General features: G+C 50.8%; 1 protein-coding gene across 16 annotated transcripts in view; it reads left to right on the top strand.

Moving 5' to 3' along the window:
• POU2F2 (POU class 2 homeobox 2) overlaps nucleotides 1–16,671 on the top strand; it is a 91,823-nt gene that overhangs the window by 65,286 nt on the left and 9,866 nt on the right. For 6 of the 16 annotated variants that reach the window (XM_072776282.1, XM_072776293.1, XM_072776264.1 and 3 more), the window contains 5 exons: nucleotides 1,613–1,678; nucleotides 1,783–1,817; nucleotides 1,951–2,007; nucleotides 5,236–5,418; nucleotides 5,657–5,938. In XM_072776282.1, the coding sequence (XP_072632383.1) occupies nucleotides 1,621–1,678; nucleotides 1,783–1,817; nucleotides 1,951–2,007; nucleotides 5,236–5,418; nucleotides 5,657–5,938 (615 nt within the window). In that variant the 5' untranslated portion in view covers nucleotides 1,613–1,620. The remainder of the gene's footprint in view (nucleotides 1–1,612; nucleotides 1,679–1,782; nucleotides 1,818–1,950; nucleotides 2,008–5,235; nucleotides 5,419–5,656; nucleotides 5,939–16,671) is intronic. The other 10 variants (XM_072776332.1, XM_072776348.1, XM_072776373.1 and 7 more) reach the window with 4 other exon arrangements.

Here is a 16,671-nt window from a genome sequence, read left to right on the forward strand (position 1 = left end):
AGCAAGCCGAGCGGATGTGCTGGGTCCTGGGGAGGGGGTACCTCTTCAGCTTTCCTGGATTGTGCTTGTATCGATTTACACTCCCATGAGCAGTGTGTGACCTGGCTTTTTAATCAGGAATTTTAAACCCGAGTGGTGTTTCATGTCGAGTAACCCTCAATTGCAAAATTCCTGGACATTTTCCCCCCCAGTTGCTGAGGACGTCCTAGCTCTCTTTAGCTGACCTTCTTTAAATATCTTGGGCACAGAACACGCTTGATTTGGACAGCCCCTTTGATAGGGCATTGCGATTTAAGCAGGGATGTAGAGTGAGTTGTGGGGGAGACCTTCGGGTCAGAGTCAGGGTTATGAGTAAAGTCGGAGGCCAAACTGAGAGTCAAGGTCAGATGAAGGACTTGTAACATCTGGATGGGAGCTGGGATTCAGGTGGATCAGGGGACTGAGAATGGGTAGGGTGGAAGCCAGGGTTTGTGTGGGGTCTAGGACCAGAAGGGGTTGGGCTCGAGTTGGCCTCAGGGTGAACTTGAGTAGGGGTGACAGCTGGAGATGAGGTGGGTGGAAGTCACAGCAGGGGTCCACTAGACCGTAGCAGTCCTGATTAGAAGCGGGAACCCTGGAGTCATGAAGACAGGTGTCTAATCAGGGCACCTCTGCTGTCTCTCTGTGCTTTTGGGTCCTCAGTTTACTCCTCTGTAAAATGGGGGTAATATTAGCACTAAGCTCTGAATCATACTTAACGCTGTGCTCAGCACCGGTAAGCACACTCACCTTTCCATTATCAGCATCAGAGTGTTGTGAGGAGAGAGCGTTGCTTCGTGTCCTGGTGCCAGCTTGCTGTTTGCCACCTCCCCTCATTTCCTGGGTTTACGAGACTATGGAATGGGATCATGTTTGTAGGGTGGGGCATGCAGGTTGGATTTGGGCGTGCAGTTGGGATTCAAGGCGGAAGTCCTAGGTGAGGCCTAGGAATGAGTCTGAGGGCCTGGTCAGGGGCAGAGCCGGATGGTGTTGAGGTCGGAGTTCCCAGTTCCGGGTGGGGCTGCTGGCTGGGCCTGTGTGCTGGATATGAGAAGGGAGGCTGGGGGGCCGGGTGGGAGTCAGGTGTGGACAGGAACATTGCGGGCTGGGGGAAGGGCCGAGGGTGCCGAATCCCACGCAGAGATCAGAAGACTCACTCCTTTGGGGATGCTGCAGCCCTTCACACCCCCAGGCTCCACTCAGAGTGGAAAACATGTCTCACCCGAAACCTGGTGAGGCAGGACGGGTGCGCCTCAGGAGGAGGCCCAAGGCTGACTCGCTCCTGTGGAACATCACCCACCTCCTCCTGGGCACTGATGTCTTCTCACGACCACTGGCTACCTCCCACACCCCCCTCTCTGTGCCACCTTCTGCAGGGGTAAAAGGGACCAGGCAAGACTCCCAAGGCCTGAAGGCCCCTTCTTGTCTTGCCAGAGGCGCAGTAAGAAGGACGTATCCCCTGGAAAGAGGCGTTTACGAGGTGGCAGGGGGTGCAGAGGGATTTGGAGAGAGGCCGGGGTAGTGCTGGAGGAGAGTCCAAGAGCCCCCCCTACCAGCTTCCCTCACCCCACTTACATCCCTCTTCTGTCCCCAGAAATAAGAATGTCTAAGCCCCTGGAGGCCGAGAAGCAAGGTCTGGACTCCCCGTCAGAGCACACAGGTGGGTGGGTAGGGGAGCAGGGAGGGCAGAGGGCCTGTGTGATGGGGGAGCTGTGGGCATATGGGGGGCACAGGTGACAACTCACTGTTTCCCTCTCATTGCAGACACTGAAAGAAATGGACCAGACACTAACCATCAGGTCAGGCGGGAGTGGTGGAGCAGGAGGGGTGGGGAGGGGGAGAAGGGACAGAGGGCGCCCCTATGGGGGAGGGGTGGGGTGCCAGAAGCTGCTTCAGCTCACTCTTCCCATTCCCCACCCTTTTTCTCCCCAGAACCCCCAGAATAAGACCTCCCCGTTCTCCGTGTCCCCAACTGGCCCCAGCACCAAGGTAAGCATTTATCAGAACAGCCTGGGCAGGGGGACGAGGAGGGTGTCCTGTGATGGGTTTGCATCTGTGAGAGGGTCCCGCATGCTCCTGTGGGCCCTGGGCCTGAAGGGGGTGCACAGAGCCCTGATACCTTGGTGACAAGGCTCCTCCCGCCCCTTCTCACACTCGGCTCCCGCCCCAGGCCTGTGACTCACCCAGGCTCCTTCCCCTTCCCTGGGGGGGTGGGGGTGGCCAGGGAAATCCCCCCCAGAGCCCCAGGGCGATGAACAACAGGAAGCTGAGGGCCCCGCCCCCATCCCAACTTCCCTGACAGGGGCCTGCCCCACCCCCAGCCCCCCAACACACATACCCAGGGGCCAGCCGATGAGGGGGGCACAGGGGCGGGGGGACAGACCCAATAAGGATGGCTGAGGATGATGAGGAGGCTGGAAGTGGCCAGACAGAACAAATTCCTAATCCAGAGGGGCCCTGCCCGCTTCTGGGCACTGCTGGGCTTCCTGAGGTGTCTGGGGTTTGGGCCTCCAGGCCCCAGCCTGGTGGGTCCAGAGGCCTGAGGGCGGAGGGCAGGGCAGGGGCGGAGGGGTCCTGGGTGAGGGTTGGGGTTGGGGTAGGAAACTATTCTGTAACCTTGGGAAAACCACCCCCACCTCCACTGGGCTTCTCAGCTTCCTCTTCTCTAACACGGGGGGCTATCAGGTCCCGGGGCTTCTGAGGTACCCTGTGCAGCTTCGTGGGTGGGTGTCTTGTGCTGAGTGAGTAGGCCAGGGCCCAGGGGAGAAAGAAGGGCTCTGGCTCTGGCCTCCTTCCCTCCAATCTCAGGTGCAGTTCTGGCCTTAGCCCTTGGAGAGGAGCACGTGTCCATCGCCCTGACCATCTCCCTCCTCAGCTGTGTCACAGCAGCCCTGCTTCTCTGTGAGGAAGCCAGGGTGGGGGTGGAGGGGTGCCCTGAGAAGGAGGGGTTCTCCCTACCCTTCCCTGGCCTGGACCCCCGTTCCTCAGGAAAGCCCGAGGCAGAGAGGGTGTTGACCTCTGACTCCGGGCCTTTGTCCACACCTCGTCCTGTTCACTGGGTGCCTTTCTTTTACCCGACTGCAATGATTTACGTGCTCCCATCATGATTTCAGACACATTCACGCACCACCACGTACAACTACTTACATTGCACTTGTGTTAATTGGCTTCATTTTAAAAAACATTTTATTATGGAAAATGTGAAGCAGATACAAAAGGAGAAAAAAAGAGTATCATGAAAATAAGCCCCCAGGTACCCATCAATCAGCTTCAACAATTTTCAGCTCATGAACTGGCTTGCTTTTTCAACAGCTCAAATAAATGTTTTTTAAATGGAAATTTCACGAGTGGAAAATCAGAATCTCTTGCCATGGAAATAAATACAATGATTTTTTTTAAAGTAATCTCCACATTCAACGTGGGGCTCGATCTCACAACCCCGAGATCAAGCGTCGGTGCTGCACTGACTGAGCCAGCCAGGCACCCCAACACAATGATTCTTAAAATGTACCCAGGGACTCTTGCTTGCTGACGAGTCTAAGCCTGAGGCTTTTCCTTCATTTGTTTAAAAGTCAGATGAGCAGTGTTGGGGGTGAGGCATTAGAGCCATCTTAGCAGCTAAGGGAGGCTTTCTCAAGAGCAGAAAGGATGAAAGAAACCTGAAAGAGGACTAACATCCTCACCGTGTTGTTGGATGTGAGAAGGGAAGTTTCTTTAACTTTTAATTAAAATATGACACACACAGAGATCCTCAGTGTATGGCTCTGTGGATTTTCACAAACTGAATACCCGTGTTGCCAGCACCACTAGATCATGACACAGAACACAACCAAACTTCCAGAGGCCCTTGATTCCCCACCAGGGGTTGCTGCATTCCTGTACCCCTTAGACTTTCTGACATCTGTATCCATACCCGGGGGGCATACCCCTCACCCTCTGTTATCTGGCTTTTTCCAGGCCTCTGTTCATCTCACTCTGAAATTCAGAATGCCACACCCCCGCCAAGCTGCTGTGTCACCTTGCACAAGTTGCTTTCCCTCTCTGGACCCCCTTTTGCAAAATGCTGCTGGGATCTCTGCAAAATGCAGTGTCCCCTCTGGCCCTGAGCGTGTGATTCTTCAAGCCATGCCTCCTCCTCCCACCCTGACATCTCCTTTACCACCTGACCTCCCAGGCAAGCCCGCTGTGGTCTGGCCTTTCTGTCTAGGCGAGTAGGAAGGCCAGGACTGCTCTGTGCTGGTCTGGCCTATGTGTTTGGTGTGAGATGCCTCTACATCCTACACAGAGAGATGAGGAGGGGCTCAGCGCACTTCTGGGGCAGAGACTGAAGGCTGGCAGCATCTGGACCATATCTGGCCTACATATGTGCTTTACTGGTCCTGCCAATGTTTTTGTTTTTGTTTTTTAAGATTGCTTTTTGTTATTGCTTTAGATTTTTGTAATGAGATTATTTATTTATTTATTTATTTATTTATTTATTTATTTATTTATTTATTCATTCATGAGAGACACACAGAGAGAGGCAGAGACATAGGCAGAGGGAGAAGCAGGCTCCCTGCAAGGTGCCTGATGCAGGACTGGCTCCCAGGACCCTGGGATCACAACCTGAGCCAGAGGCAGACGCTCAACCACTGAGCCACCCAGGTGTCCCTTGCTTTAGATTTTGTAATGGGTGATTGGTGGGAACAGAGGAGGAGATGGGCAAGCTTAGCCTTCCTCTTCTGCCCATCTCACCCGTTTGTACTGTCTGTCTGTTTCTATACTCATTTGAATTCCAAATCCATGTATATATAAAATATATATATATATATATATATATATATATTTTAATAACCTAAGGCCCTTTCTTCCAATGAAGCCTTACTCCATTAATGAGAGATGCACCTCCGGCTAAAGCCGATGACCAATGGGGACCTAGAATTCTATTATTGGATGTCATGAGCCCCCTACTGGCACATTTCCCATTTTACAGATGGGGAAACTGACACACCTCCCAGAGGGGGAAACTGCTCTTCAAAGGTGCCCCTCTCCTGTAAGGAGTTTGGGTGCAGGGGATGTGTTAGCTCTACTACTGATTGATGAGGAACCTGAGGCCAGAGGAGTGGCCTAAGATCCTGGCCAGTCAGTGCAGGGTCTTGCCTCTGTACCCCAGTGCGCTCCTCCTATTCCAGCCCAAGGCTGCTGTTGCCACACACATGCCCTCTCTTTGGTTCACAGGTGGGCATTCTCTCTGGCCTCCACTTAACATTCTGGGGTCCCGGACCCTGCCTCTCTCCCCCCCAGATCAAGGCTGAAGACCCCAGTGGCGACTCAGCCCCGGCAGCACCCCCGCCCCCCCAGCCGGCTCAGCCGCATCTGCCCCAGGCCCAACTCATGTTGACGGGCAGCCAGCTAGCCGGGGTAAGTACTTGGGCAAGGATGGGGATGTGGGCATAGACCAGCCACCTCCCATCTGTTACAGGACCAGGGGGTGTCCCACCAGGGCCTCAGCTACTCTCTCACACCTGCCTCCTGCCCAACTCGGTCCTCCTGGAAGACTTGCCATCTAACCTGCTTGGCTCGGGCACTAACCCCTGTCTGCCTTCTCTGCTCCTCCCTCTGTCCCTCCTCTGGCCCTGCCACCCTGCGCCCCCCACAGCTCACGGCGCTGATGCCAGCACAGCAGCAGCTCCTCCTGCAGCAAGCGCAGGCCCAGCTCCTGGCCGCCGCCGTGCAGCAATCCAGTGCCGCCGCAGCCGCCGCCGCCGCCTCCTCCACCTCCTCCTCCTCTTCCTCCTCCTCTTCCTCCTCTGCCTCCTCCTCGACCTCGCAGCCCCCAGCCTCCTCTGGGGGAGGCGACCTGCCACCACCACAACCTGCCAGCCAACCCCCTGGGACCCCACAGCTCACCCTGTCCCAGCCCATCCAGCTCACAGCACAGGTAAGGGCAGCCCTGGGGGGCACACGCCCTCCAGTGGAGGGCCCACAGAAGCCCGGTGTGCGGGGGCTGACTGGTCCGAGTGGACGTTTCTGACCACTGCTCATGTGCCAGGCAGCTCCCAGCAACCCTTGAAAGCCTTGGGGGATGCTGTCACCCGTCTCAGTGAGGTAAAGTGAGGCTCAGATTGAGGACATCCTCTGTGTGGTGGAGAGCCTGGTGCTTTCTGTGTATCTCGCTGAGGGTTCCCAGCCACCTGGGAGGTTGGCACATTATCCTCAGTTTACAGCTGAGGAAACGAGGAGTCACCTCCATGGAATAGTGCCCATGTGGGTGCAAAAGAAAAGGCTGAGACTCTGAGCTAGTGACCTATAACATGTGCCCTGGCGTACCTAGTGAGAGATGCTCTTTCAGAAAAGGGGCCTGTGGCCTCTGGGTCAGGGAACGCTGCCTCCACTCTGGCCATTCTGGAAACTTCTGGCATACACTGAATCATGAGTTAGTGGCTGTATCCATTTCCCAGGGCTGCCACGAAAGAGCCCCACGAAATGGGTGGCTCTAGGGAGAATCTCTTGTTTCTTCTAGCTTCTGGAAGTGCCAGAAATCCTTGGCATTCTTGTAACTGGATCACTCCAATCTGCCTCCATGGTCATGTGGCCATCTTCTCTCTGTGCCTGTCTGTCCCCATGATAATATTTCCTCTTCTTTTTATAAGGACACCAGTCATTGGAATAGGGCCCATCCTAATGACCTCATCTAACTTGACTACATCTGCAAAGACCATGTTTCCAAATATGGTCATGAATTTACAGTCACCAGGGGTTAGGACTTCCAACAGATCTTTTTGGGAGATCCAATTCAACCCTGATAGTGGCCAACAAATTTCCTGTAAGGATAGCTGGCAGAACCGAGTAGGAGCTCCCCTCCTGATGGGTCTGCTGTCTCCACTCGGTCCACACTTGTCCCTGTCACCCATTTGTGCTATCTTCCTGGAGTTCCCTAAGCATTTGACTCTGTGGGAGTCTTTGTTCCAGGACAGTGAAAGTCTTCCCTTAGTCTTGTGCTTCCCACAATGACTGCTCTTTAGATTGCTGTTCTTTCTCTCTATCCGCTGCCTTCCATGGAACCTCAGGGTCAGATGCTGTCTACCCAGAGAAGATGCCCAGTGCCCACAAGGTTGTCCCTTGACAGAGTTCAGCTTCGGATGGGCCCATTCCACTACTGACCAGCGCTTCCACTGAGACTGAGACTGTCCTTAACCCTGAGCTGGTGTCTGCCTCCTTAGAGGTTCCTGCCTCTGGGTCTGGTTCTGCAGAGACACACAGAGCAATCTGTACCTACTGCTCTGTAATGGCTCTTCCAAAATCTTTTTTTTTTTTTTTAAGATTTTATTTACTTATTCATGAGAGACACACAGAGAGAGGCAGAGACACAGGCAGAGGGAGAAACAGGCTCCCTGTGGGGAGCCAGATGCAGGATTTGATCCCAGGACCTCGAGAGCACAACCTGAGCCAAAGGCAGTGTGATGGCTCTTCCAAACTTAGCCTTGTGGTGCTTGGCTCGCCACGGTAATTGTAACCAGAGTCTGGCAGGTGCTGCCTTTGTACCAGGCACTGTTCTAATGGTGATCTCCTTGAATCTACAAATCCTCATCCTAGGTAAGATTACCCCATGAGCACAAGTGGCAGAGCAGTCTGGGAACCAGGTCTGGGCTCTAACCACATGATCCAGGGCTGCTACCTTTAGCCATCTTCCCACCTTTCCCCACCCTGGCCACCAGAGATCCCAATAGCAGGGGTCACCTCTCAGTATATACAGCTCTTAATAGAGCAACCCCAATGCCCAGGGCTCCTCCCTAGGTCTCAAGATTGCTGCACCTGTTCCTATTTTCCTGTCTATCTGGAAGTCAGCTCCCTCCCTTTTACCTGGACAGCTTCTCTTCAGCCTTTAAGCCTCGGCTTGGGAGTCCGCACCTCCAGGAAGTCTTCCATGATTTCCCCCTCAACAGCCGGTTTGATTTCTTGTCTCTTGCCTTCTCTGGAGGCCCCCAGCCCTTTCCTTTCCTTCTGGCCCTAATCGCCAGCACTGTGTCCGAATATGGCTAAGGAAGTATCTGTGGAAGGAACAAAGACTCCAGGGAGGGAGGAGGGACAGAGCAGCCTAGTTCAGACCAACCAGACCATCATCCCTTGGGAGCATCAGGCCTTCCTTCCATTCATACACTGCTAGAACCACCTCTTTCAAGTTCCTTGCAAGCCAAGGGCTGCAGCAGGCTGGTCCTCTACCACCTGCTGTCCTGCTGGAACTCGGATTCTCAAGGTCTCCTCCAACCTGCCCTGCCAAACCCCTTCCTCTCACTCCTCCCGCCCCAGCTCCCATCTGCTCAGGTCTGCTTTCTGCTATCGCGAAGCTGGGCCACGTTTGTTTTCTGGGAGTTCTGTTACCCTGTGACCTCATCTCCCTAACAGACCAATAGACCAATGTTTATCCCGTACCACCAGCGTTCCAGGCACCATGCCAACCAGCTGCAATGGGTACCACATTCCTCCTGCTTTCGCTGCCTACTGCAGCCACAGCTGTCTCACCCTTGGGCACGACCCCTCTCAGCCTGTGTCCTGTGCCACCGCCGATTCTCCCTCCCATACCCGCTCAGCTCTACCCTGTAGTCATTTCACAGACATTTCCGGGCCTCCTGTGTGTGTCAGGCCCTGGTGGGAAGCTAAAGACTTAAAAATGACTCACACCCTTCCTTGCCCCCTAAGGGCTCCCAGTCTTTTAGGGAAAGAAGACTCACCAATGAACCACTAAGAAATGTCTTACTTTAAAAATACTAAGAGAGTCAAAAACACCCCAAACCTTATCACTTTAAAATTACATAAGGTGCTAAGGGAAAATCTCCATCTGTCCCTCTAATGCCAGCGTCCACAGTTATGTCAGTTAAACAGTTTGGCAGGAGCCTTCCCTGCATTTTCCTAGCTAGTACAGAGAAGGGGGTGATCATAACACACTTCTATAATTTGTGTGTCCAGTGCTCGGCACGATGCTTTCCACCACGGGGGCCACATGGATGTTTACTGAATCAATGAGGGATGTTTTGCTGCAGTTTTTCAATCAAGGGTAGGGAAGACATCTCGCTGGGGGAGTAATTCAGAATATCTGGGGTAGGGGTAGGCATTGACTGAAAATTTACATTAACCAGTAAAACATCATTTTATATTTGGAGAGGAAAGAAAAAAAAAGTCCCTATTTTCATAATATGACCATGGCAAATAAAGCTTGACAAGATCTTTTAGGCTGGCAGGACCTAGTGACTACAGGGTCCCCAGAGAAGCCTACTGGATGTGGTGGGATTGGGGGAAAAGACAGATGACTTGTGTCTGAGGGAATCAGAGAAGGCTTCCTGGAGGAGGTGGTATCTGACCTGAGCTGGGACAAGTAGGAGTTTACCATACGAAGTGGAGAAAGCTGTTCCAGGCATGGAAAATAAAGTGAGAGTACGGTGGGCTTGGGGAGTGGGGGGTGGGGAGGGACAGCAGTGGAAGACAGTGGGTTAGGAGGGGTGGCAACTGGACCAAACCCCACGCCAGGTAGCTGAAGAAGAAAAGGGGATATTTGGTTCAGATCCCTGAAGAGGCCCAGCCTGGAACGTGGGTCCCAGCCCCAGGGGTCTTTTATTTTCATTCTGAGGCAGGCAAAATGGGCCCTTTTAGACTTGGCAGCCACTGCGCCCAGGGAGATAAAACCCTCCCACTGGCCAGGGTTGAGTTGGTGTCCTCAACCCCTGAGAAGGTAGTGTCAGCCCACCCTGGACCATGTTACCTAAGAATCGGGGAGGGCAAGTCCCCAAGAGAAAGAGGTGGGTCCTGTTGCTTGAAGAAGGGGCAGTGGGGGGCCAGTTCAGCCACACCTGGAGGTCCATCAGTGTACCCACAGGCCCTGGAGTCTAGGAGCTGGGCTGAGGGGTACCAGTCACTCCACAATGGTGGGATTGGGATTTGCTGTTGCTCATCTAGCCTGGCATTTTTTTCTTCCTGTTGGACAGGTCTCAGTTTTGTGGTGTTCTGCCCCAATTGCTGGGACTTTCTGGGCTCCATGTGGCAGGGCCAACTTTGGGGGAGAGGGATACATACAGGAGCCCATGTAGAGACAGGCCGCCTCTGCCCACACCATCTCCTCCCCGCAAAAAAATTTAGGGCTTCGTTTCTAATGAAGTGACTAGAGTAACAAAGTCGTTTATTCGTTCATCCATTGAGCCCCTTGTATATGCCAGGTGCCCATTCACGGCCCCGAGGGGACAGCTGTGAACAAGGCATAGGTGGCTGCCCTTGAGAACCTCATGTTCTAGTGGGGAGACAGTAAACAAGTAAACAAACTAACAAAACAAGACTGTTTTAGAGTGAGTGCACTGCAGAAAATGAAACAGGCTGGTGTCATAGAAAAAGGTGGTCAGAAAAAGTATCACTGAGGAGCTGGCCTTTGAGAACTGAGGCCTGAATAAGTCAGTGATGAAGAAGCCTGGGGAAGATTTTAGGAGATGGCAACAGCAAGTGCAAAGGTCCTGTGGTGAAAGGCAGCTTGACATCAGGGCACAAAGAAAAGTGGTATGGCTGGAGCACAGCAAGTGAGCAGGAGATAAGTAAGGGGTGAGGGGGAGGTAGACAGGACCAGGTGGCGCAGGGCCTTCCAGGCCAGATCAAGGGGTTTAGAATGTATGCCAGTTATGATGGGAAGCTGTTGGGGGGTTGTTCAGCAGAGAAGTGGTATCCTTCCAGCTTCCAGGTGGAGAATGGACTGTGGGGGACTGGAGTAAGCAAGAGGCCCAGTGGGAAATCCTGGCAGACATCCAGGTGGGAGGTGAGGGTGATTGTGGGGGCCTGGGGTGCTATTTTATATGGATAGGATAGATCAAGGATGACTCCTAGAATTTTGGCTTTAGCAACCAGGATGGTGGTGAGCTGGTTTCCTGAGTTGGGGAAGACGGGAGGCACAGGGCGTTTTGGAGGGCAGGAGTAGGGAACCAGGCATTTCTCTGTGGACATGGCAGGGGATAAAGAGTCTATTCACCATCCAAGTGGAGACATCAAATACACAGGCGGACATTTGAGGCTGAAGCTCAGTGGAGAGGCTGGGTGGGGACTGGCAGTTGTGAGTTGTCAGGCAGAGAACAGGGGCCCCTGCCCTTGAGAACTTATGGCTGTGTGGGGCCACAGGAGGGGAGTGACATGAGTACAGGGGTAGCAAATGTTTGTGCAGGGGGAATATGTTGTGATTTTCCAAACTCCTTGCAGATACTAATATTACTCAGGCCTCAGAACAATCCGGTAGAGTCAGTCTTATCCCCATTTTGTAGATGAGAACACCAAGACCCTATGAGAGCTATGACTCAGTAGTCATGACTAACATTTATGCAGGATTTGAGTGAACAGAGACCAGGCTCAACATGCTATGTGTGTTGTTGTTGTATTTAATTCCTATAACAGCCCCACGAGGTAAGAATTATTGAGGGGTCACCCAAGGATATTGAGGCATTCACGGTAAGGGATGCTCATGTCTCCCCACACACACTGTGTGAGGGACAGCCAGGTGTCTGGCCGTCTCTAGGACACTGTGCACTATCACCCTATACAATTAAGGAGGCCAAGGCCCAGAAGAGGGCTGGCTTGCCCGAGTCACACAGCAAGAAGCAAGCAACAGGCCCAAGGCTCAGACCTCCAAGATTCCCAGCTGGCAGAGACCCTGGCCCTCCTCCGACCACCCTCCCACCTGGTGTGGGAGCTCCCTCCGCACAGTTCTGGGCAAGTGGGGGTGCAGTTTTTCCCAGGTGGCTCCCAGGACAGGTGCCCTCTGCCTTCCCAGGAAGCCCCCCGACCCCACCAACAGGCAGCCTGACATGTCTCAGAGGGTCGGGAAGCCCGTCCTCATTCTGAACATAAGCGATGACAGTGTAGTTTACATGGTCCCCAGACACCCCCTTCCTGTCTTCCCCACTCTGGACTTAATTCTATACTGTCCATGTCTTGGAATGGGGTGTCCAGAACCGGTCGTAGTTTGCCATATCAGGGATGGCCAGTGTCACGCAGACACCATCCCAGTCTGGGTGGCTGCCAGAGCATGTGTGGGGGCCTGCAGGGTGGTGGTGGTGGGGAATCTGTCCTGTGCACTGGAGTGAGGCGCTGCACCTGGTCCCAAGCGGCCACAGCAGGGGACAGGCCTCCTCTAGTTCCTTTTAAAGGCTTTCTTTCCACCCCCCACCCCCACCCCCAGGTGGAAACAAGCCCAGATGGGAGAGTGGACAATTATACTCCGGCTCCCCCAAGTGTCATGTGAACTGAGTGTCAGTCTTTCTGCCCCACTGTGGCCAGGATCCCAGCTACTGCAAAATGGAGCCCCTCCGCTCTGAAACACCACCAAACAGTCCTAGGTTTTACTCATTCATTCATCGGAAATTCATTCATTGATTCATTCAATTCATTCACTAGTCGCCTGCTGGGTGCCTGCACTGGGGTGGTGGTGATTGGAATACAGCAACTAACAAGAAATGGTCTCTTCCCTTCTCAGCTTTAGTGAGGTGTGCTAAGCCCTCTGGGCTAGTTTTTCTCACAGGTTAGGGACAGAGCAGATGATCCACTAAATATCCTAGCCAGGGGCCCTTCCCCAGTGTCTCCACTTCCTCTAACTTCTCTACCATCTTGACTTGGTCCTAATGCGCCCCCAAGTGGCTTCAGATTGCTCGTTTCCTGTAGCCTATGGAGAAATGGGGCCTCCTACTGGTTAACCCCAGTCCTGAGCCAGCATAGCACCCGGAATCTCCTTTCTCTCATTATGTAATTTCGTTAGTCAGCACACAGTTAGTGAACATCCACCAGGCCCCGGCACCTTTTTGCATGGGGGATACAGTGAGGAATAAGGCAAACAAGTCTGTGCCTTCACAGAGCTGGCACCTACTCATAGCTGATAATTGCAATGAAGAAAAGAAAAGGGTATAATGTAATAGAGATTGAGAAGAGGAAGACTCCTCATCAGAGCGGATAGCCAGGGGAGGCCTCTCTCAGAAGGGGGCGTTTTATACAGACTTGAATGATGAGGCAGGGCCAGTCATGTGCAGATCAAGAAGAGGGAGGGCAACAGCATGTGCAAAGGCCCTGAAGTGGGGACCTTTTCTGGGTTCAGTAACAGGAAGAAGACCAGTGTGATTGGCTCCAAGTTAGGGAGTTGATGAGGAAGGCCAGGTCATGCAGGGCCATGGCAAGGAGTTGAATTGTGTTACAAATGTGATGGAAATTAGTGGAGACTTTATGGTTAGATCAACATTTCAGAACAGGAACCCCCTGGAGGGGTCTGTGATAGAATTCAGGGGAGTCCGTGAACAAAAATATGTCTCAATTTTTACTATCCTCTAACTGAAAATGTTACATGTCTTTCTATTATGAATATAGGCAACAGACCACAGTAGCATCAGTGGGACTTTGTCACAAATGGAATCACAGATATTTCTATACACAGAGACCTCAAAATATTGTTTTCACTCATCATTGCTTTGAAATTACAGTAGTCATCAGACATATTGCTTGATCTTATTATTTAATGTGCTAATAAAGAAACCCATAGATTGTTATCACAATTCAAGATATTGGATGATTTTTTTCATATATAGTTGATTTCATAGGAAATTGTATCTATTTTACTCATTTTTTTAAAACTCTGAGAAGGGGGCAGTAAGTTTTGTCAGACACTAAATAATTCAGAGCACAGAAACATTGAGAACTTTTTTTGTTAGGGCTTGCAGATGTGTTGTATGGGATGGAGGGTATTGGGACTGACCTCTAAGTTTCTGGTCTCAGTGACAGTGAATGGGGGTGTGGTTGGGTTTTTCATTTGGACTTCTCACCATGAGACCCCCCCTACAAACTGGGATGCACTTCCCCCACTCTTTTCCTCTCCCTGCTGATTCAGACAGAAATCTGCAGACACCTCTCTTTTAGGCTTCTGGGGAGGAAGGGGGATTTTCACTGAGAGTCACACCAGGGAGAGACAGTGGTTAACAGATATTTTAATTACCAAGCTAGTCAGAAGAACATTGGTAATAAGACTTTATTTCTGGCTTTATTCTTTGATTCAGGTCAGTGGGCATTTAATGGGGGCTGACCAGACTGTGTTGAGGGTTAGGGATACAAGAATAAGACATGGCCTCTGCCCCCGAGAGTTACAGTATAGCAAGAGGAAAAATTGTACATAAACAAATGCACTGCGTTGCGAGAAATGCAGTGTAGAGCAGGATGGGTTCAGTTTTGTGGGGCCTGATGTTTATACAATTTTCAGGTCCTTTTAGAGAAAAAGAAGAAAAAATTATGGGATCAAAATTAGGTATGGGGACTTGGAAGAGTCCGTTATAAAGGGTGGGGGGCTGAATTCTAAGCTTTGCTCATGTTGTGGCCAGGCCTCATCTGGAAGGGACGCCTCTATGTGAGTTATCAGGTGGAGGAGTCTCAGAAAAGGCAGAATGGACACAGTTTTGAAGGATAGAGTGTTGGGGCTTCAAATCCCTTAAGCTGCATTCTTAGATGGTTAGCAGCTAGAGTGAAGAAGTGAGAGGTCAGGAGCATCTGGGTACTCTGTCCACTTTCTGAGGCACAGAGAGAAAGCAGAGGCCTTTGCAGTCAAAACACAAATAGCTGGAAAAACAGGGATGTTGGGCAGAAGTGACTGTTCAGTTGGGTAGGTGGGGGTGGGAATCTTTATTTATTTAGGCTAGGTAAATGTTCAAAACTCAAGAGATATGGAAGGATTTACAGTGTTGCTAGTTTCTGGTATAGCTTTCCAGGTATAGTCTATGCAAACCCAGGAAATACCTAGATATACTTTTTTATTTTTATTTTATTTTTATTTTTTATTTTTTTATTTTTTTAATTTTTTTAAATTTTTATTTATTTATGGTAGTCACACACACACACACAGAGAGAGAGAGAGAGAGAGAGGCAGAGACACAGGCAGAGGGAGAAGCAGGCTCCATGCACTGGGAGCCCGACGTGGGATTCAATCCCGGGTCTCCAGGATCATGCCCTGGGCCAAAGGCAGGCGCTAAACTGCTGCGCCACCCAGGGATCCCATACTTTTTTATTTTTAATCTTTTAAAGATTTCATTTATTTATTGATGAGAGACACACAGAGAGAGGCAGAGACATAAGCAGAAGGAGAAGCAGACTCCTGCAGGGATTCCAATGCAGGACTCGATCCCCTAACCCCAGGATCATATCCTGAGCTTAAGGCAGACACTCAACTGCTGAGCCACCCAGGCATCCCTAGATATATATATATTTTTAATAGCACAAATAGCAGCACATTAGACCCACTGTTCTGTCTCTTGAGCTCTCCACTCAACAGGACATCTTAGAGATTGTTCCATATCAGGACACAAAGAGTGTCCTCATTCTTTTTGGTGAATGTATAGTATTCCATCATAAAGATCCACCCTAATTCATTTACCCATTCCCCACTGCTGTGCGTCCAGCTTGTTTCTACTTTTGCTAAAAACACTCCACACTGCTAGGAATATCATTCCAGAAAGATCATTTTGCACAACAAGTGTGAATGTATCTCTAAGATAAATTCCTAGAAGTGAAATGGCTGAGTCAAAGGGTATATGCCTTTGTAATTCTGACACACATTGCCAAATTATCTTCTCAGCAGTGAGTGACATGCAAGACTGTTTTCCCCAGGGCAGCCCCAGTGGCGCAGCGGTTTAGCGCCACCTGCAGCCCAGGGCGTGATCCTGGAGACCTGGGATGGAGTCCCACGTCGGGCTCCCAGCATGGAGCCTGCTTCTCCCTCTGCCTGTGTCTCTGCCTCTCTCTCTCTCTCTCTCTCTCTCTCTGTGTCTCTATGAATAAATAAATAAAATCTTAAAAAAAAAACTTAAAAAAAAAAAGACTGTTTTCCCCATATGCCCCAACAGAGGGTGTTCTGCACTACTGTCATCTTTGCTGATCAGCTAGGTAAAAACAGTATCTCAGTGCAGTTATAGCTGTGTTTATCTTTTTGTGAATGAATCTGAATGTTTTTTAATTCAGAGCTGTTTGTATTTCTTTTGCTGGGCAGTTGCCAGACCTATGCTGGCCAGCTTACTATTGGATTGTTAGGTTTTTTTTTCTTATTGATTTGTAATCACTCTTTATATGTTAAAGAAATGAACCCTTTGTGTCAGGTTGCTTATGTTTTTCCTCAGCTTGTTCATTTCCTGGGACATTAAATTGGTCTTTGGAATAAAGATAGCATTGGGAGGAATTGAGGGGCATGTATCATTGCCCTCAATTTCTTGGAAGGAAAAAGAATGTTACTCCAAGTAACATAACTTTCGATTGTACATAAAAGTTGCTAAGTAAATCATGAAGCATCAGTATTGGCTCAATCAACAAATATATGTGGAGCACTTACTGGGTACCAGATGCTATTCTAGATGCTGAGATTATAATAATGACCAAAACCATCAAGATCACACTGTCGTGGAGCTGACATATCAGTGACAGAGATGCACTATGAAAGAGTAAACAGAAAGAGAGATACCTACCTTGAGATGGTGATAAGTCTTACAGAAGAGGTGAAATGGAGATAACAAAGGGAGGGGTGGTGGTGGCTGCTTTAGATGGTCAATGAGGGCATCTCTGAAGAAGTGATTCTTTTTTTTAAGAGAGAGAGCATGTGTATCTGGGTGGGGAGGCAGAGGGAGAGAGAATCTTTTT

The sequence above is a fragment of the Canis lupus genome, chromosome 1 (genome assembly GCF_048164855.1).
Source record: "Canis lupus baileyi chromosome 1, mCanLup2.hap1, whole genome shotgun sequence".
Taxonomy (NCBI): domain Eukaryota; kingdom Metazoa; phylum Chordata; class Mammalia; order Carnivora; family Canidae; genus Canis; species Canis lupus.